The following is a 22,128-nucleotide window of genomic DNA, read 5'->3' on the forward strand; positions in this document are numbered from 1 at the left end:
ACCCCAAAACAATGTTGGGGCATTCAAAGTGTCTCTAGGCCTCGGTGTTGGCTCTAGAGCTAAATAGTATTTCTTGATCAGACTTCATAATTTCTCAAAGCCTAAGTCTTCTCGTCCATAAATGGGCATAATTCATAAAACTGATGGCATAAAATTACTTCAGTGTTAGAGGAATCCTGCCGAACTGCGAGCACAATGCCCAGACAGTAAAACCGCTAACGTAGCTGACCTGTCCCAGGAGACAAGGTCTGTGGCTGTTACCCTGTAGCCCGTGAGTATGGCATGCTCTGCAGAACTTGTCAAAGGTTTGGTTATGAGTCCCACTTCCCCACCACAGCTGTTTCAAACCGGTAGCCAAGACTCTGGAGCATCTTCTGGCACAAGCTTAAAAGTGGACACATAAAAGGCTTCCCACGTCACGTTGTTAGGCCTGCATGCTGGTCTTTGAGCAGCCAACTATGCTGGTGGCTGAGAAGCCCACCCCCAAAATCCCCCTTCCACAGCCCATTCCACTTGTGGGCCCACAGCTGCTCAGGCTTCCTGGTTTGCAGGTTCCCCGACTCCATGATCTAGCCCTAGTACCTGTCACTTCAATTTACCTCCCTGACGCCCTGCCTGTCCACTCCACAAGCTGCCTCCATGGCTGGGAACACTCATGGCGGGCAAGCAAGTTGCTCAACTTTCTGGTGCCCCCTTGGCCCAACTCCCAGGATACAGCTGCAGTCACAAGCACAATTATTTGAGGCCACAGGCTGGCATGCCATCTACCTCAGTGACAAAGAGCTGGAACTCTTCGGGCAGAATCCACGAGCGAGGGTAGAAGTTGTACTCGTCCGGAAACAGGTTCTGCATGATTCTCAGCGCTCTGCTCAGGGTGATTTTACGCACCATCTCCGTCATGCCTGAAGAGAAGAGAAGCCGTGAGGCTCGACCAGGGTAGGCCACCAGAGACGTTTAAAGCCTCCTGCCCAGCACGGTCATGTTCTCAGGCGCAGAGACTTGCGGATTAGGAGGATCTACTAACGTAAGGAGAATTGGTCCATTTATCTCCCCTCACTGTAAAATGGGAGTGCGAGGTTTTGCCTCCATTTGAGCCTCGAGCCTGAGATTATCCTTTGTCATCTTTGCGGGTAATAAAGTTCTACCTCGCACTTGCTGAGCCCCTCTCTATCACATGCCAGCACACATTACTTCACAATTCCTCTATCCTGTGGACTCTGGTGACATCATGAGAAACTTAATCAGGCTGCTTTGTTTCAATCTTCCCTGACAACTAAAGGCATCAAATAGAAACACACATGCCTTTCCTCTTCCCCCTCCCACACGGCCCAACTCGGTCTGATCAAGTTCACTCTGGACTCTCCCCATGTCCCTGCCTCTGGCTACTCTCTCCTTTTATCCACATTCAGCCTTCTCCTCCACCGTCCCTAGGAGCAGCCATGTCCTTTCCATTTTGTTTCTGTTTTTCATTCAACAAGGCCCACGGACTCCATGCTCTGAAGACTCCAGGCCCCAAAGCTTCAGCACACACACCCTCCCCAAAGGCCCTACAGTCTCCACACCCCTCAGACTCCAGGCTCCAGAGGCTCCAAGCTTTGCCTCTGTCCTGAAAACAACCTCTCCTCACTTGAGAGCCTCCCTGGCTCTAGAACCCATCGAGACTTGCAGTGACTGATCCACGACTGTTTCCTTCTGCTAAGTTTGATTGAATTCTACAGCTGAGGGTTTTATGTGTTTTTCTGATCTCTGTGTTGGTAACTTATCTTTTGCTCTTTGTGACCTGAGCCACACACGGCTGAGTGGGGTTTCCAGTGCGGCTTCCCCACTGCCCCACTGGCCCCCATGGAGCTATGGCATGCTGTGGCCTGTACCAGGTCAGCTCCTCCAGAATCTCCCCCAGCCCGCAGGCTCCGTTGAGCGTGCTCTCTTCAGCACAGTACTCTAAGACTCGCTCATCCCTGAACCAGCGCTTGCCACCTGATCACCTGCCGCTCCCACCGACAGGGAAGCCCCTGACTGCCATGTGCCACCTCGCCTTTCAGACCTAGAAACCCGGTAGAAAACTGCTGCCTGTCAGCTAGGAAATGGCACCTTTGGACTTTCTTAAAGCAAAGACAGAGCCAGGTGTGGTGGCACACCTCTGGATTCCCAGCACTCAGGAGGCAGAGGCAGGAAGATCACAGCAAGTTTGAGGCCAGCCAGACTGAGGCCATCCAGGGCTACACGGAGAGCCCTGATTTTGTTTCAACAACAAAAAAACCAAAGCAAAGACCTATCTAAATGTTTAAACAAAAATATTAATACATTATCTATGATATAAATGCATTTTGAACTAAGAAAATTACCCATAGAAAAGCAAATAACATGAAATGCAGTGACACAGACAGATAAATTCCACTAGGAGTGGAAGATGCAGGTTTATGTTGGATTTCTGGCATATTCTCTCCCGGAGCGTCCACCAGAACTAGAGATACACCTGTGTGGGAAGTGTGCTTTTAGAATAATGGGATATGTGTGAGTCAGGAGAAAAGCCCAGACATGCCGTGAGCCAGAAGTCCATCAGCTCTGGCTGGAGTTGCCCACGGCCTTGGCTGGCTGTTGTCAAGGTGGAGGGTGTGGAGCCACTCCCTGCTGGCAGGTTCCCAAGGCTGCTGTGTCCGCCCAGACAACTGCTGCGTGTTCCCCTCGTGGGCAGTGTGGATATATGATGGAGCACGCTCCTCTCTTTGGAACAAACGTTCTTGTATAAAGCTAGTCCTTTGCTGATGTTGGCCCTTAGCTACTCTCTCACTTGCAGCCGTCAGGGGAGACGGAGTGGAAAGGAAAGGCAGCAGCAGGCTTACAGGTGACTGTGAGTCGTGTGACAGAACTCTGCCTGTGCAGTGTTGTTTGCGTGCAAACATGCAAATTGTTTCCTCCATGACCTCAAGAAGTCCCCCCCCCCCGCTTTAAAAAAAAAGTAGTCTTTTTGTGAGCAGCAAGACAGAAAAAATAAACCCAGTAGCAAGCCCATTAGAGCGGTGTGCACAGACCCTGGATGCAAGGCTCTCTCGCTCTCACAAAACCCTTTCTCCTCTCTGAGAACAAATTCGACCTTGGGATAACTTCCAGCTCCGTTCCCCTCAAAACCGATAAAGGTGGGATATCTGCTGTGTTGGCGAAGGGCAGGGCACACAGTTAACACAAACTCAGACTGGTAAGCTGCATGCCAGCAGGCAACAGGCAGGAGTGGCGACCCTGGTGCCTGGATATGAGCCTTGCAGGGTCCTCGGATGCATAGAGATGCTGGCTCCTGTGGCCATGGAAGCCAGGACAGATATGGGCCAGAAACAAGTCCCTGGGACTTTTGCAAATACTTTACTAAAGATAAATGCTCCATACTGACTGGCAGCCATGTTGTGCTTCCTACCCTGTCTCCTTCCCAGTGAACCAAGTACTGCCTATGTTAGCGGCCTTGAATGTCTGAGTTAAACCCCCATGAGAGTGACAAAACTAGCCAGTGTGTAAATATGTATATGGATGTTGGGTTTTCTGAGAAGGGGTGTTTTTGTTGTTTGTTTCGGTCTTGAGAGAGGGTCTCATTCCATGTCTTAGGCTAGCCTGCAGCTCGATGTGTTGCCTGGACTGAGCTCCAGTGAATGGCTATCTTTCTGTCTCAGTCTCCCAGTGCTGAGATTACAAGCATGAGCCACCATATCGGGCTAGCTGAGAGGCCTTTTCTTGAAGATATGGGACAGGATACTAAAAAAAGGACAAACTGGTTCTCCCTTCAATACAAGTTCAAAAGACAAGACACTAGCAGAAGCCAGTCTGCTATGGCAGCTGCGCTGAGGCTGCACTATACAAACAGTGACCAAAGCTAAAGCCTGAGAAATTCTGGCTGGAGAGACAACTCAGGGTGAAGAGCACTAGCTGCTCTTCCAGCTCCAGAGATCTGATGCCCTCTTCTGGCCTTCACAGGCACTGCATGCACATTTTACATATATACACACATACATACAGGCAAAAGGCTCGTGTACATAAAATAAAAAATAAATCAGACTTTGAGAGAAAAATATAAACAAGGGATGGAACTTGGGTGATTTTTTTGTCCTTTAAAATTATTTATTATATTATAATAGGATATAATATTTACAATACAATGCAGTAACAAAAATAATGTGAGGCCTGTATCTGGAAGCTCAACAAAACACTCCCTCCTCCCAGAGTAGCCCCGCTAACCCTCACCTCTGTCATCACACGCTGTCAGGAATAGTGATTATAGAGGAGATGGAGGTAAGGGTTTGAGAGACAGAAAAGAAGTAGACACGGAGGCTGGGCCCCACACACGGAGGCTGGGCCCCACACACGGAGGTGATCTTAACCATTTCCTGCCACCATGTCCTGGCCGCAGGGTAAGTCTAGAGGCTGCCCACAGCCTATGGCACTTAGAGTGGGGACTAGGAGAGCTCACTCTAATGCTACCTTCAACTGTCATGTCTGACCTGGCTCCCCGCTCGAGGAAGGCTGTACTTCTTCCTGTAGACTCTGTAGCCCCATCACTGGACTCCTGTGCTGTATCTCTAACTCAACAAGTTCAAACCACGTTCGTTCGTTTTGTGCATGTTTACCTATGTGTGTGGTATGCATGTGTGTGCTGGTGGACATGTGTGCGGAGGGCCAGAGGTTAATATCTGGTACCTTCTTCCACATCACTCCCCACCTCAGTTCACTTCGGTCACTGAACCTGGAGCGTGCCCATTCTATTAGCCTGGCTAGCTGCTTTCCCTATGCATCCTTTGTCTCTGCCCCAGGAAGCGGGGTACAGGTGGGCATCTGAACTCCAGTCCTCACGCGTGCACAGCAAGCACCTGACCCACAGAAAGCAGGTCTTTAACCTGGGACGGCCAGTCTACATCTTCCAAGCCTCAGGTGTGTTAGTTGTCATGATTCCCTGGGGACTTCTTCTCCATAGCAACAGCAGCCAGGCAGAGCATGGGCAGACATTCTCAATTAAGAGTCCTCGTGATCTGAAAACATTGTCGTGTTCTTGTGGAGGAAGACTGTATTCTGGACCTAGAGCTACTTCTAAAGACCAACAATAAGAGCAGATACCTGGAAATTTGTTCACTTGACCGGAGAGTATGTCACTGTCGCGAAATGAAACTCCATGCCAGTAGATGTCACAAGGCAAGCGCCGGCCAAATGGGAACTGGAAAAAGAGGGGAATGTGATTCGTAGTGAGAATAAGAGCACAGCAGCCACACTGGGGCTCAGAGTTTACAAATGCCTGACGCCAGGTAAACATCCCACAGTTTAATCTCCAAGGCAAGTAAGGAAATGGCTCCCACGGGCCGCGTGGCTCAGTGGTGGAGAGACTGTTGTCTGGCGAGGACTGTTTGCTTTAACAAGCCTCATGACTGCCTTCTAAAGGATTGTTCCCATTTCACTGATTAAAAACTTAAGGCCAAAAAGCAGTCATTTAATATGCCCTGTTCATGCAGAGTTGGTGTGTCCAGGTTTAAACCTAGGACAAAACAACCCAAATCCTAAGTCCATACTTCCTTCCCTTTCTCTGAAACTGGTAGCCCTCAACCGGGCCCCACAAAGCAGGCAGTCTCTCCTTTCCCACGTGTCTCACACACAACTCCCCACACCACAAGTAGCATCCTTGACTGCTGAGACAATCCCTGGGCCTTACTGCACATGTTTTGAATTCATAAATGAATGAGCCAGGGCATGGTCACCCGACTCAGAACGACCTCATGAGTGTCTGCCTTCCAGGGATTTGGAAGTCAGCGATTCCAGGCAACCTCGGCTGGCCCCTGGCGCCAGAGCAATGAAAAGACAGATGACCGAGTGCGGGAGGGGCAGCCCGTCTGCTGAGAGCAGGGCCAGCGGCGAGAGAAACAGGGAGACAAAGACCCTGGATCGTCGGGCCTGTTGTCCTCCTGCCCTTGGATCCTACAACACAGTCCTGGGTTGTTCTAGGTTTCTCTTTCATACACGCTCTAGGGATGCACTTGTTTTCAGTAGAAACCCCCTCACAGACCAAAAGGTCTGTCTTTCTGCCACATTCCGCCACCTTAATGCCACTAGCAAATTCTGCCTCTATGAAAGCAGTTCTTTAAAATGTGACTTGGGTGACCTTGTTAACAAAGTGTGAAGACTGGCTAGCTCACACTTAGAACTTGCTTGCTAAAAGTCCAAACAAAGAGAGATGGTCATACTTAAATAAAACCATTTGATGTTCCCATTTTGAGACTACGCTTCATCAGAATTTCTATCTGCTGTGAGTTGAGGGCTCCATCCTGATGGACTCACATGGCCTGACTAATGAAATGGCGGTAAGGATGCTTCCAGCCATCCCAAGTGAAAACCGAGGCCAGCAGCCTCCAGCCCTTTACGTCAGCTACGTGGCTTCCACGTTGGGCCACAGTGAGGCATGTGCTATTACAAGTGCAGGCGTGAACAACTTGTATGCACAATTCATAGCTTTTTGTTCATTTTCTTTGCTTCCAATGGGTAGCAAGTAATCAGCAGCCGTAAATATTAAGAGTTGGGACATATGCTGCCTCTTTCCAGCTGCTAAGTCTAATCTAGAAAGGCAAAGACAACCTGATGGGGGCTCTAAAATGCAAACTGTACAAGCAACTGGACTGTAATTGGAGTGACTTTACTGCCATCATTAGTGACCAGCACCGGCTCCTTGCTAGTGCTCTGCCTGATGATACGTCACAACCATGCCATCGGCCTCCAATTCACAACGAGGCGGAGTGGCTAAGGTGGGAGGGCTGTCATGAACTTGAGGCCAACCTGGGATACAAAGTAAGACCTGGTCTTATGAAAAAAAGCAAATAAACAAAGCACAAACAAAGAAAAGAATAAAAACAAATACTTTTAGTTCTTTAAGTTAAAAAAAAACCTACATTTTTCCAGTAATCCTCATGCTCCAGGTTCTCCATAGCTAGGAACAAAGAACAGGACAATTTCCAAACCCCTCCTCAGAGCTTGAACGTATTCAACAGCAGAAAGCTGAAGTCTTAGCTTCTAAGATTGAGAACAAGACAAGGGCATCTGGTTTCACTTCCTTTTTATTTTTTTATTGATTTTTATTGAGCTCTACATTTTTCTCTGCTCCTCTCCCTGCCTCTCCCCTTCTCCCTTCAGCCCTCCCCCAAGATCTCCATGCTCCCAATTTACTCAGAAGAGTTTGTCATAGCCAGAACCTGGAAACAACCTGATTTCACTTCTGTTCAACAGAGGGCTAACAACATTAGAGCAGCAGGCAAAAGAAATTACGGACACTCTCACTAGCAATGGAGAGGGAAATGGCCTCTGCAAAACAGGATCCTATATGCAGGAAGCCCTTGCAATTGCATGAAAAACTGACAGATTACACAACAAGCTTACAGTATAGGATCCTATATGTAGGAAGCCCTCGCGATTGCATGAAAATTTACAGATTACTTAACAAGCTTACAGAAAATCAAGAGACCCATGCTCTAACACGGAAAAAACAAAATACTTCAGAGTTAATGTGAGAAGGGAGTAAATGCCTTGTACAGAGAAAACTACAAAATGTTCTTCAAGGAAATTAATGACAGTTCAAATAAAGGAAAAGAAATTCCATTTCACAGATTGGAAACAACATTATTTAAGATGTCAATACTTGAAGCCCGCCTTTGCATCTGTAAGGTCCTTGGATCCCCCAACACAGCCTGCTTCAGGGCAGAGGGGTCTGGAGAGTATTTCTGCCACTGGGGCTTCTTTCTACCATCCCACCCTGCCCCCCAAGCCTGCCTTTTGGTCTGTGAGGTCCTTAGAATCCTGAAAGAGACCCTGCTCCCGTGCTGAGGGGATCTGGAGAGGTAAGTGCCCAGGGGACTGAATCCAGGCCCCCTCCAATTCCCTAAGCTTTTCTGGCCAACCAGCAGGGTGAGTTCCATGCTGCTGGCATTCTTTACCCCATTCCACCCTGTCCCCGAAGCCCATCTGCGAGGTCCTTGGATCCCCCAACACAGCCTGCTTCCAGGGGCAGAGGGGATTAACGCAGCCTGCTACCATGTGAGGGGACCTAAGAGAAGGTAGACCAAGAAAAACTCCAAAGTACACAGTCAGCCACAACAAAGATTGGACCAAGGTGCCAAGACTCTGTTGGCCTCATTTGAAGGAAGAGATGGGCAGGTTTCAATGCAAGAATTTCTCCAACATCCTGAAAAGCAACATGGTAACACCAGAATCCAGTGAACACACAACAGGAAGACTTGAACATCCTAACCCAGAATAAGTAGAATAAATCGACTTTAAATGTAACTTTATGAAAATGATGGAGACATTTAAACAGGAAATGAAAAACTCCCTTGAAAAAATGGAAGAGAACACAAGCAAAAAGCTAGAAGATATTAATAAATCCCTCAAAGATACCCAAGAAAACCAATAAAAAGCAATCAAACAGGTAATGGAAACATTTCAAGACTTGCAAACAGAAATGGAGGTAATAAAGAAAACACAAACCAAGGGATGGCTGGATATGGAAAATCTGGGTGAATAAACAGGAACTACAGAGACAAGCATAATGAACAGAATACAAGAGATAGAAGAAAGAATCTCAGGTGATGAAGATACTATAGAGGAAATAGACTCATTGATCAAAGAAAACAGCTAATCCAACAAATTCTTAACACAAAACATCCAAGAAATCTGGGACACCATGAAAAGACCAAACCTAAGAATAATAGGGGTAGAAGAAGGAGAAGAACTCCAGCTCAAAGGCCCAGAAAATATATTCAACAAAATTATAGAAGAAAACTTTTCCAACCTAAAGAAGGATATTCCTATGAAGGTACAAGAAGTTTGCAGAACACCAAATAGACTGGATCAAAAAAAATCCCCTCGCCATATAATAATCAAAACACAAAACATACAAAATAAAGAAAGAATATTAAGAGCTGCAAAGTAAAAAGGTCCAAGTAACATATAAAGGTAAACCTATAAGAATTACACCTGACTTCTCAATGGAAACCATGAAAGCCAGAAGGTCTTGGGTCAATGTGCTGCAGACACTAAGAGACAGTTTCTGGCCAGTCAGCTAAAACATCCTGTTTGTTCCTGTGTTCCCTCTGCCATCTGGTGATTAGCTATAGGGCATTGTTGACTCCACCTTGGGCATGGTAATTTCTCACCTGCCTGAGGGGTATTCCATTGTGCAGCAGCTAGGTGTTTAAGATTTTCCCTAAATTTGAATAAATGGTATTCTGCTGATCTCCTTTCGAATGACCCAGGTCTCTTGTGTGCTTTTTTGATCTCCACACCCTTGCCTGGCTCGCAGTGTGAACTGTACCGAGAGAGTGACGCAGGTGTTACAAAATACAAACACAGAAAACAATCCAAAGAATCCATGAAACAAAGAGCTGGTTCTTTGAGAAAATCAACAAGATTGACAAACCCCTATCCAAACTAATCAAAAGGAAGAGAGAGAACACTCAGATTAACAAGATCAGAAATGAAAAGGGGAACATAACAACACTGAGGAAATTCAAAAAATCATTAGGTCTTACTACAAAAGGCTGTACATCACAAAATTGGAAAATGTAAAAGAAATGGACATTTTTAAAAATAAATACCATATACCAAAATTAAACCAAGACCAGATGAACAATTTAAATAGACCTCTAAGTAGCGAGGAAATAGAAGCTGTCATCAAAAACCTCCCAACCAAAAAAAAAAAAAAAAAGCCCAGGGCCAGATGGTTTTAGTGCAGAATTCTACCAGATCTTCCAAGAAGAGCTAATACCTATACTCCTCAATGTGTTCCACATAATAGAAACAGAAGGGTCATTGCCAAACTCTATTTATGAAGCTACAGTTACCCTGATACCAAAACCACACAAAGACTCAACCAAGAAAGAGAATTATAGACCAATTTCACTCATGAACATCGATGCAAAAATTCTCAATAAAATACTGGCAAACTGAATCCAAGAACATATCAAAAAATTATCCATTTTGATCAAGTAGGCTTCATCCCAGAGATGCAGGGCTGGTTCAACATACAAAAATCTAGCAATGTAATCCATCATATAAATAAACTGAAAGAAAAAAACCATATGATCATTTCATTAGATGCCGAAAAAGCATTTGACAAAATTCAACACCCCTTTATGATATCATATCTAAATATAATAAAAGCAGCAGCATTATTTATAATAGCCAGAACCTGGAAACAACCTAGATGCCCCTGAATGGAAGAATGGATAAAGAAAGTGTGGCATATCTACACATTAGAGTACTACTCAGCGGTTAAAAAAAAATGACATCTTGAATTTTGCATGCACATGGATGGAAACAGAAAACACTATCCTGAGTGAGATAACCCAGACCCAAAAATATGAATATGGTATGTACTCACTCATTAGTGGATTCTAGCCATAAACAAAGGACATTGAGCCTATAGTTGGTGATCCTAGAGAAGCTAATTAAGAAGGTGAACCCAAAGAAAAACATATATAGATCTACCTGGAATTTGGAAGCAGACAAGATCGCTAGGCAAAAGTTGGGAGCATGGGGGTGGGGAGAGGGGGAAAGAGAAGGGAGAAAGGGAGGGTTGGGAAGAGCCTGGGGGAGTGGGATGGTTGAGATGGAGGAAGGACGGATATGGGAGCATGGGATGAGATTGAGGGAGACATTTTGGGGTTGGCAAGAGGCTTGGCTCTGGAGGGGTTCCCAAGAGTCCATGGGGATGATCCTGGGTAGTAGAGGAGAGGGTGCCCGAACTGGTCTTGTCCCGTAGTCAAACTGATGACTGTCTTGAATATCACCATAGAACCTTTGTCCAGCGACAGATGGAGATAGAGACAGGGACCCACATTGGAGCACTGGACTGAGCTCCCAAGGTCCAGTTGAAGAGCAGAAGGACGGAGAATATAAGAAAGGAAGTCAAGACCACAAGGGACCACCGACTGAGACAGTGTGCCTGAGCCAATGGGAGCTCACCAAAGCCCGCTGGACTGGGACTGAATAAGGATGGGATCAAACTGGACCCTTTGATTGTGGCTGACAATGGGGGCTGACTGAGAAGCCAATGATAATGGCACTGGGATTTGTCTCTACCGCATGTACTGGCTTTTTGGGACCCTAGTCTATTTGGATGCACACCTTCCTAGGCCTGGATGGAGTGGGGAGGGTCTTGGACTTCCCACAGGGCAGGGTACCCTACACTCTCTTAGGACTGGAGGGGGAGTGGGGAGGGTGAGTGGGGGAGCTAGGGGAAAGTAGGAGAAGGGGAGGAAGTGGAAATTTTGATTGGTATTATTTATAAAGCAATAATAATAAAAAAGATGTCAATACTATCTAAAATGAGCTATAGATTCATGGTCTCTAACAAAACAGCCATGACTTGGTTTTGGCAAGAAATAGAAAAGATGATCTTCTAACTCAATGGAATTACAAGAATCTCTGGTTGGTCAAAGGATAAACACAGTGGGAGACCTCACACTCCTGATGTCAAAGCTGAAACAAAGCTCCATGGTTATAAAACAAAATACAACCACATAGATACCAGATGAACTGGTCAAAACAGGAAACACAATGCCAAATGTTGTGAAGAGTGTGAGGAGTGAGGACACATTCTTTTCTGGAGGAATGTGAAATAGCACAGACTCCTTTAGAAGACAGGTGGGCAGTGACTTAGGAGACAAAATAGACTTATCCCATAATCTGGTGATTACACTTCTCGGGGTTTACTCAAGGGAATTGAAACTATGTCCACACAAGATCCTGAACACAAGTGTTTATCACCAGCTCCAGCTGCTGCAGCAGGTGAGTGACATACTGTGGTATAGACAGGAGACAAGACCTTGGTGATAAAGGGCCCTCAGCTTTCTAGTCAGGACAAAATGTAGAGGAACCATTGTGCACACTGTTAAACAAAAGAAGCCAATCTGAAATGGCTCCACAATGCATCACTCCCACCATAAGACATTCTGGGAAAGGCAAAACAACAGCAATGATAGAGCCATCAGTGGAAGTCCGCCGTTGCTGGAGAGGGAGAGGTGAGTCGTAGAGTACCGCGGGTTTTCACGACAGTGAGGCTGGGCACGCTAACGGTGAGACCACAGAAACCACCAAGCCTGTCCGTGAACACATGGCTCACCAAGAGCACCACACACTCAAAAGCACACCATCACTGTGAGTTTGCGTTTACACCATGCTTCTCTCTTTTATTTTGAACACTTTAGTTTTTTAAGTTTATGTGCTTTGCTGTTTTGCCTGCATGTATATCTGTATGAGGGAGTCAGATCTTGGAATTACAGACAGTTGTGAGCTGCCGCGTGGGACTTGAACCCAGGACCTCTGGAAGAGCAGTCAGTGCTTTTAACGGCTGAGCCATCTCTCTAGCTTCTACACCATGTTTCTTAATGGCTTAGTGATGTGTGCTCAGCACTGTGTGCTGTGTCTCAACCCTCATGACAGTCTCACGAGAAAAGCAGCAGCAGCAGCAGCAGCACGAACCCTGTTTCCAGATGGGGACACAGCACTTTGCAAGGGTAAACAACTTCCTCCAGGTCACAGGGCTAGTAAAGGCAGAGTTCAAATCCTGGTCTCTGAACCATGCCTGGCTAATCTCAGAACTCAGAGCTCAGGAGGCAGAAGCAGGCAGCTCTCCATGAGTTCAAGGCCATCCTGCTCTACATAGCAAGTTCCAGGCAGCCAGGGATACACATTGAGATGCTGTCTCATAAAATCAAAACAAAAAATTAACATGGCTGGTGACATGGCTCAGGGGACAAGCTCTTGCCACACAAGCCTGGTGACCTGAGTTCATCTTTGGAACTCACAGGAAGGTGAAAAGTTGTCGTCCACGGCACATACACCCATGCACACCCTGTAAGAAGTCCTGCCTCTGAGACTGAAGCTCCTGGACAGCGGCTGTTGTGTGCATGTTGTGTGCATGTGCACCCTCGGGGTCTATTGTGTGCATGTGCACCCTCGGGGTCTGTGCAAGCTTGGACTAAAAACTCCAGGACCATGATGAGCCCAACTGTGGGACAAGCACCAAGGGAACCAGGAATGCTAAACACATGGGGTTATTCCTTCAAAGGGAGGGGGGACTGCCCAGAAGTCTGAGAGTGATGGGTTAATAGCCTGGTAACCTTTGCACTGTGTGGCCGAGACAACACTGAATTCTCCTCCAGACCCTTAACATTAGCCCAGTTGTCTTGGTCAACCTGTAGAACCTACCCTTGTGGAAGGTGTCACATGTGGCTAATCTATAGAACCCGTGTTTATGGACAATGTCACATGCACTTTACAAAGAGTTTTGCTGCAGTCATGTGCACATGGGATTGGTTTTGCTATCACCAGGAAAGTTTTCAGCAAGTTGTACTGTGCTTGACTAAAATAAACTGCCCAGGATCAGACTCCTGAAGTTTGAACCAATACCCACTACCAAGTGGTGCTGAAGCAAACTACCTTCTCATCTTTCATAGACTGTTTCTCTGCAGGCCACGTTGGTTGCAAAGACAGCCCCCATCCTGCACTCAATACGCTTTGCCTCTTTTATAAGCAAAGAGCCTCCAGTAGTTCATTATATAAAACTGATCCACCACTGCATGCCATACCTGGAGCTAATCATTGCAGTCATGCATCAGTCCACTGTGAAGTATTGCAACAAGCCTACCCACATCACTACACTACCAGCTCTGGCACAAACAAGTTCTCATGTCAGGGGACACACCTGGATGGACCCGAAATCTTTCCCCTCTTGACCAGAGGACTGAAAACACTCTTTAAAAACAGGCTAAAACCAGGGCTGGAGCCATTGAGTGTCCTTTGAGCATATTTGTGCTTAAGGACTTGATGTTAGGGTCTTTCTTTTAATGGCCCAAAAGGCATATTCAAACTCTGCCTCCCCCTGGAATTAAAAGATGAAATTTCATGGCTGTTCCTAAATTTTCTGCGCTTTGTGACCGAGTTTCTTCATAAAGCTGCTGTGCAAACAGGTTTTTTCAACAACTCGGAGAAAAGTGGAAATATGCTTTGACAGGGGCGAGTACATGCCCAGGACACAGACAGGAAAAACCACCCAGACCAGCGCTTTAGAGCACATGGGGGGGGGCTGGAGAGAGGGCTCAGAGGCTCAGAGGTTAAGAGCATGGCGGGGGGGGGGGGGTTGGAGAGAGGGCTCAGAGGCTCAGGGGGCGGGGGGGGCTGGAGAGAGGGCTCAGAGGCTCAGAGCATGTGCCGCTTCCGCAGAGGACTTAGGTTGGTTCCCACACCCACACTGTTGCTCACAACTCCTTAACTCCAGCTCCAAGGGATCAAATCCCCTCTTCTAGCCTCCACAGGCACTGTCCACACAGGCAAATACACACATAAATTAACAATAAACAAATCTTTAAAATTGAATGCATCCTCATAATGAGTGTAAGAATTACTATTTATGGCAGATCTCTTGCATATCTATCCTCATTCTGCAAATAAATATAATCCCAGTGGTGGAACTGTGAACCCAAAACTGGAAGCCACGTTGATCTCTCTCCAAAGGTTGTGCTTTTTAATTCTACTAAACTAGATATCTGCTTGACAGCTAACCTGAGTCAAAAATGAGCACGCAGCTGTGTGGCTGACATCTCAAAGAAGATGTCATAAATGTGCTTAATATAGTTATAGCCCTGGTATCAATTTTTAGGTCTGATATGAATTATGTGAAACCCAATGAATGGCACCTAGTCGCCTTGGGCTCAATTCAAACTTGCCTCTCCCATGTGGGTGGTTGTGATGTAACCTGCATGTTGCTCATTCTAGTGATGCAAACCCAGAAAGTCTTCAGCTACTGAGCTTTATTAAAGCCTTATGCTCAACACTGGGGTTTATAACCTACTGAGACTCCACAAACAGCCAAACTACAAGCTGGGACAGAAAGCCAAAGGAACAAATCCCAGAGACCTTAGGAAGGGCATGGTCCCACGCTCTCTTCCTTTGCCTCCTTCCCTTCTTTTCCCCTCTCTCAGTCTCTCCCTTGTTTTCTTCCACCCACAGCTTTTTTGTAGCTTTTGGGGCTGCCCATTGCACCCCATGCACACCCCAGCCTCTCGGCAATAAGGGCCTTGTTTTCTCCATTTGGTTTCATCTGCTCCTTGGGTTTCTCACACACACACATCTGAACCCAACTGCAATTAACTAAATAACTGGACTGTAGCTATTCCAACTGTCGCCTGCCACGGCTCTCCTAGACTGTAGCTATTCCAACTGTCACCTGCCACGGCTCTCCTAGACTGTAGCTATTCCAACCGTCACCTGCCACGGCTCTCCTAGACTGTAGCTATTCCAACTGTCGCCTGCCACGGCTCTCCTAGACTGTAGCTATTCCAACTGTCGCCTGCCACGGCTCTCCTAGACTGTAGCTATTCCAACTGTCGCCTGCCACGGCTCTCCTAGCCTATAGCTATTCCAGCTTGAGTGCTTAAGACCCAGTTTGAAAGAAACCATAAAGGTCCTAACAAAAGAATGTAGCATAGGAACCCTCAGGAAACAAGACTATAAACATTCACCACTGACCTTCAGGGAGAAATTCATAAGTTCATTCCCATCACATAGCAAATACCTAAAGTGATGAGCATTAAGGGGCAGCATTTATCTTGCCTCACAGCCATGGAGGTTTCAGACACTCCTAAGGTGAGACAAGCTCTTTAGGAGATGGAGCATGTGGTGAAGCAAATCCACTCATCTCTTAGCAAGGAAGCAAAAGAGATCAGGGTACCTCTCCACATCCTCTTTGAGGGCACACTCCGAACGACCTGTCTCCCTCTGAGCCGCACTTGCTAAGGGTTCCACCACTCTGCAATACGGCTGGGAGCCAACCCTTTACCCACATGGCCCTTGCAAGACATTTCCAATCAGCCCGCAGCACTATCAGAGCCTGAACACATTTCTGGCTGTCAAATGTGACCAGATCAACGCAAACCCTGGAAGCAGAAGGCCAGCGCACCCCACTTCTCTGTCACTTCAATCTCATCCAACAGCACTGTAGTTCTCCCAGACAACTGAGAAGCACCCGCCGACAGCTGAGGACCACGCAAGACTCTAGACTCCCTTGTCTTGTAAGAATGGGGCTGATGCGTAAGCACCTCCGGGTGGGTGGGAGATCACACTGCGCAGCCTCTGGGGAGCTCACAGTGCAGACAAGCCCCTTGCCTGGCATCTGAGAACCTGGCTTCAAACCTCAGCCCTGCCAACTCTGATGGGCTGTGGTTTCATCACCTGAGAAAGATGAGCTATACAACATCCCTGGAGTGGGGTGTACAGAGATGAAAACAACCACTCGGGGAAAAGAGTCCCTGATGCAGGAGCCTGGTGCACAGGAGACCTACGTTAGCCCAGTAGAGGCTGTGAAGAGCAAGGCTCCTGGCTGTTCTGCCACTAACAAAGTCCCTTGGTGAGAAAGGCAGAGAGGGAGCCTTCCCAGCCATGCCTGGAGACAGAGAAAGAGAAGACACCCCAGCAGGAGTCCTCCCAAGAAGCTGTGAAGCAGAGCCCTCTGATGACAGATATGCAAATTAATCCTGCTGGTTGTAGTGAAGAAAACTTCAGCACTCAGGGAGGCAGAGGTAGGAGGGTCTCTGTGAGTTCCAGGACAGCCAGGGCTGTTACACAGAGAAGCCTTGTCTCAAACAACAGCAAAGAACAGAAGAAAAAAAATACCCAGAGATGAGTGTGAGGTTGGTATGACGTGAGACTGTAGGAGTCAGGGAAGTTGGGTGGATAATGGAGAGTCCTGCATGTCTGGAGCTCAGGGCTGATGCGGACAAACATGGAGAGACCCACAGGGCCCCATGAAGCCCACATCAAGGCTGAAGAATTCCCCCCAGGCCAAGGATTGAACTTGGCTCTGCAGATATAGGAAAGCTGGGGGACAGGAGAAACTGCACAAGAAAGGAGGATGGACTGGAGCAGACTCCGCAAGGAAGCCAACCAGCACTGGCAGAAGAAAAAGGAAGCCAGGCAGGGCTGCGAGAAGAGGAGGAAGCCAATGTGGTGCCTGGGCCAAGAGACAGGCATGCATGGGGAAGAGGGGAAGACAAATCGAGGAGTTAGGGCACAGGGCAGCCCCGGGTCAGCACTTTTAGGGACCCTTCTGAGTTCCTCCTCATGCGTCCATGAGCCTCCATTCCTGTTTCACCTCCCCCGGGATGCAGGCGGCCGAGACTCCCAAGGAGAGGCTCTCACAGGGCTAACTAGTGCTCAGAGGAGCCTTCCAATTTAATAATGGTGCCAGAGCTCCAGTGTGTTTCCCGGGAACACAGCAATTACTCACCCTCTAATAGAGCCAATAAATACAGCATGAAGATGGGCAATTAACAACCTTCTGCTGGAAAGTGGCAATTCTCGTGATCTACGAAGCTTTCTGTCCCTGCTCCCTGCGTTACTGCAGACACAGTATGACATCCAGGCGAGAGTACCACTCATCGCTCACCACGTTAATGCTAAAGCCCGTGGAGTTATATTAAGTCTATTTGTTTTCATCTGCTCCTTCCTAGTCGTTCAGTTGGCAGAGCTGGGGTGAGGTCTGCCCTCTGCCCCCACATCTGGTCACAAGTCTTTTAATGAGGTCAATAATGCTGCCAAATAGTCTAAATGTGGGGAGGAACCATGCCAGTCGGAGGGGGAGCTGACCTTTCACCTCTCAGGATGTCAACCTTCCCTCTGGATACCCACTCTGCTATCAACTTTCTCGCCCAGGAAGAATCTTCGTGGTGATTATACTAGACAGGAGGGAAAAAAAATCTACAAACTTCTAAAGTGATTTACCTCCTAACTTGCAGTTTTAATTAAAATTCCAGTTTATTTAGCAAATAGCTCTGGGAAGATTAGATACCAATTTAGTACTGTGTTCTTTCTCCACTTCCCAATTTATAAGGGTGACACAGGCAAGATCGCCATGCTAAATGTCTCTAAGTCTGTCACATCGTAACTCTGCCTCCGCTAAAGAGAGCCGGTCCCACTGATAAACTCTAAAGTAGCTTCATTACAGCCCGGAAACCACCAAGTTTCCTCTCTGCTCCTGAGCCCCTCACAACGGTGAATTGTCACTTCACTGCTAAGTCCCAAGTTATGGAGTTTCTTCCTCAATGGAACTTGAAATATATTTATTAACTGAAGTGGGGGCAAAGCCGGAGAGGCTTCCATTCCAGAAGCTTCTCCTCCCAGCCAGGAAACAGCTTCATGGAAGTCATAGCTGACCCCTCAGGACGCTCCCAACAGCAGGTCCTGGGAGGAAGCTGCTCTGGCGTCTAGGTGGACTGGGCAGATAGTGCGGTGTTAGTGTGCCCAAACACGGACCCATGAGGATAACTCGTCAGCTCAAAGGACAGCTACTGAGGACCAGAGTTTGAGTCCTGGTACCCAGCAAAGAAGAAAAGAACTAACTCCCAAAAGCATCTGCGACCTGTATTCAAACATACACACATGAGCCCACGCACACACACACACACACTTACACCCTTACACACACATGCATGCACGCTCTCACACACAAACGCACACATGCATACGTGTGCTCACTCACAGACACACTCATACTGACACACACGTGCCCTCGCACACACACACACCCTTGGACACATATGCATGCACGCTCACACACACATGCATACGTGTGCTCACTCACAGACACACTCATACTTACACACACGTGCCCTCGCACACACACACACACCCTTGCACACATATGCATGCACGCTCACACACACATGCATACATGTGCTCACTCTCACGCACACTCACACTGACACAAAGGGGACAAAAGCCATCGCAGTGGTGCAGTTTGTCATCTCAGCTCTGTAGTGAGACCTGGGTCCCTAGGGCCTGGTCCACCGGACAACCAACCTAGCCCATTAGGCAAATTTCAGGCCAGTTTTGAAAAGAAAACTTGAACACCTGAGGAGCATCCCAAGATTGTCGCCAGAAATTGCTGCCCTCTCCCCATTCCACAGAAGAGGCAGTTGGGGCATGCGGAGGTGGGGGGCTGTGACCTGGGAGCATCCCTTGACCTCGGCAGGCCAGCATCCCCCTCCCCACAGGCAGGTGCTCATCAGCTTACAGGATCTGCAAAGGCCTGCTCTCCCTCCTCTTTCCAATAACTGAAGATATTTTGGACTCATCCTGCAGCACCCAGAGCTTCCCCTTAGGGGGAGAGGGTTTGCTGAGGACTCATTAGATAAAGATGGATGGGCTCAGGCCTCCCATACATTTCTGTCCTCCTCCTGACCAAAAGTTAGCTTCACAGAGATACTGCTGCAATGTCACAAGTCACGTGTTAAGAAGAATGAATCTCATGCCAGTAATTCCTATACTAAAAGCAGTGGCTACTGAGTACTGAGCTGTAGTGTTCAATGTGTGATTGGCATGTGCCATGTCCCCTCACCTTTATGGCGACACCATCAAATAGGTAGAAATGTTATTTCTACTCAACAGACGAAGAGATAAACCTTTGAGTCTCCAGTAATAAACCATAAGGGGTAGAATAAGAACGGGACCCAGCCCAACTAAATCTTTAGTCCCCAAATAACCAAGCCCAAGAGAAAAAAATGGCAGTTCCTTCATCCACTAAAATTTAGCGATGGTGGCTAAAGGGGGAAGGCATGTAGAAGAGGGACCAGGAGAAGGGAATTGCCCATGCCCTGGCAGCTCTCCAGAGTGGGAGCAGCACCCCTGCATCTCTGCCCCAGTCCTCATCCCCTGGTTTCAGTGGCCGACAGAGGCCCTGGCTTCCGGTGGAATGCCAGGAACAGGACTGTGTCTGGCATGGCATGGCTCTCAGAAGTGCATAACCTACAGCCGGGTAGTCATCCTCCAGGGAACTGGAGCACAGGGATGGGGAGGGGGGAAGCCAAAGCAAGCAGGAGCCACAGGGGAGAGCCTGGAGAGCGGGTGGGGGCCGTATTGGAGAGAGCCCAGCGATGTAGAAGCAAGGCTTTCCTCCTGAGTCTCCCGAGGTGGCAGCTTCTGGGCACAAACAATTTTCTCAGCCCAGTGCCGCATGGAAAGGCATTCTGAAAGGACCACTTTTTAACTGAGAGATTAAAAACATCAATGTCATACGTACCAGTGGGGAGCCAAGTGCTCTCTGTACAATATTAAAGTCAGCTAATCATAGCTCTTACCCAAAACATTCCTGTTAGTGGTGAAATTTTTCAAAATCCTTTCTGTTAGATTTTTGAAATGCCCAGCACACTACTGTTAGCTATAGTCACCAGCCTGCCCAGCAACCCTCCAGAGTCCTGTGCCGCTCTGACTGCAGCAAACCCATTGATCAGCCCCCTCCACACTTCAGGTCGCTGCTGTTCTGCTCTCGGCTGTGAGAATTATTTAGGTTCGTGGTGAGATCTGGCAGTCTTCCTGTGCCCGAGTTACTCCTCTTAGTACAGATGTTTTTAGTTCCACCTGCAGTGCCGCAGAAGATGGGCTGTGATGCCCTCCCCTGTCTTATTTTTTCGCCAAATAGTAAGTACCCCATCATGTCTGCCAGGCTTTATTTGTCCGTTCCTCCCTGTGGACATGCAGATAACCCCAAGCGGCCACATCCGGTGCTGGGCACCTTACTCTACACGTTATGCTTCTCTCCTTTACTTTAGCCAGCTCTCACCAGGCCTTTTTCCAGTTCTGGGGAACCCACCACGCTATTTTCCATCATGGATGCGCGAATTAGGCATCTACCAACGGCAAGCAGACATTCAGGTGGCCTGGATTTGACTGTCCTTGGGAGAAAAATCACAACAAAGAGGAAAACTGAAACCGTTCAGCTGTGGGGTGACTGGTTCAGGGTATACCCGTCACAGCCTCAGCTGTGAACTGAGAGGCCACCCAGGCAGGCCCTGGGCCTCAATTCATCACTTTAAACTGTGGAGCCTAGCCAGGCGATGGTGGCGCATGCTTTTAATCCCAGCCTGGTCTACAGAGCTAGTTCCAGGACAGGCTCCAAAGCCGCAGAGAAACCCTGTCTCGAAAAACCAAAAACAAAACAAAACAAAAAAAAAAAAAAACAAAAAACAAAAACAAAAACAAAAAAAAACAAAAAAACAACAACTGTGGAGCCTATCAGTCTACAGAACTGGAGATTTATGAGCCACCTGTCCCCCACAGTGGTGAGAAAGATACTAGAATAGTACTTTGGCTCTGTAGTTAAGTCCCCTCCTCACTTTAGATCCTCCTACACACCCTGCATAAGAATATTAGCCACCTCTTTCGAGCAAGCCTCAGCATGCATAAACTCAGGATCAAGCCACCATGATGAATGCACACAGCACCCATGGTGGCTCACAACTGCCTGCAACTCCTGTTCTAGGGGATATGATGCCCTCTTCTGGCCTCTGAGGGCACTGTGTACACATGGTGCATATACATACGTATGTGTAACATATTCATGCACATATAAGTCATCTTTTAAAGAAAGCTTAGGGTGAAATACAGCAGTCATAGGCAGGTCCTGTCACTCTAGTCGATAAGAACAAACAAGTCCATCTCCCATAGGCCAACAAAGTCGCTGTGGAAAAGGAAATATTTTGCTCTATCTGGGCCAGTGCAAACACTGGGTTGGCCCCCAGGTGAGACACAGCCTGCTCTTCTGTTGAGGATTTTAAGGGGAATTCTCTGTATAACAGTGAGACAGAATGGGAAGGGCAGTCTGTGGATATCAGTGTCAGCGTCTGCAGCGTCTTCGTCCCTGAAGATGACCACATGGCCAGGCCCCCACCTTCTCACCTTTTACAGTGCAGCTCAGCCAATAGCTGAGGCCAGAAGCAGCGCCTGTCCTGGCTCCATTGTATGAGCTGCTCCTTACCGGGCAGAGCATTTAAGCGACACCTTCCACTTCACTTAATGAACTTGGGACAACCTGACTGATGGCCCGGCTCAGCCAGAATGACAGCTGGCATTTCCCTGATGGCCAGATAATAAGGCAGTTGAAGTGTGTGTGTGTGTGTGTGTGTGTGTGTGTGCGTGCACGTGTGTGTGTGTGCATGTGCGTGTGCATGACCTCAGTCAGTGAAAGGAGCTAGTAAGACAAAGCTGGGAGCATTGCATAGAGCTGCTGTGTTCCTGGAGCTGTCTCGGAAACTGGGCCCGTGAAGTCACCTTAGGGGAAACATG

General features: G+C 47.7%; 1 protein-coding gene across 6 annotated transcripts in view; it reads right to left on the reverse strand.

Moving 5' to 3' along the window:
- The window catches only part of Ttll11 (tubulin tyrosine ligase like 11), a 234,613-nt gene that overhangs the window by 192,112 nt on the left and 20,373 nt on the right, over nt 1-22,128 (reverse strand). For 4 of the 6 annotated variants that reach the window (XR_012911832.1, XR_012911833.1, XM_075986022.1 and 1 more), the window contains exons 2-3: nt 5,095-5,191; nt 769-902 (exon numbers count right to left, since the gene is read on the reverse strand). The exons of 1 other annotated variant lie outside the window; for it this stretch is intronic. Coding sequence is in view for 3 of the 5 variants with exons in the window: in XM_075986022.1 (XP_075842137.1) it covers nt 769-902; nt 5,095-5,191 (231 nt within the window). In the remaining 2 variants the exon portion in view is untranslated. The remainder of the gene's footprint in view (nt 1-768; nt 903-5,094; nt 5,192-22,128) is intronic. One more of the 6 variants, XM_075986025.1, reaches the window with a different exon arrangement.

The sequence above is a fragment of the Microtus pennsylvanicus genome, chromosome 9, assembly GCF_037038515.1.
Source record: "Microtus pennsylvanicus isolate mMicPen1 chromosome 9, mMicPen1.hap1, whole genome shotgun sequence".
NCBI lineage: Eukaryota > Metazoa > Chordata > Mammalia > Rodentia > Cricetidae > Microtus > Microtus pennsylvanicus.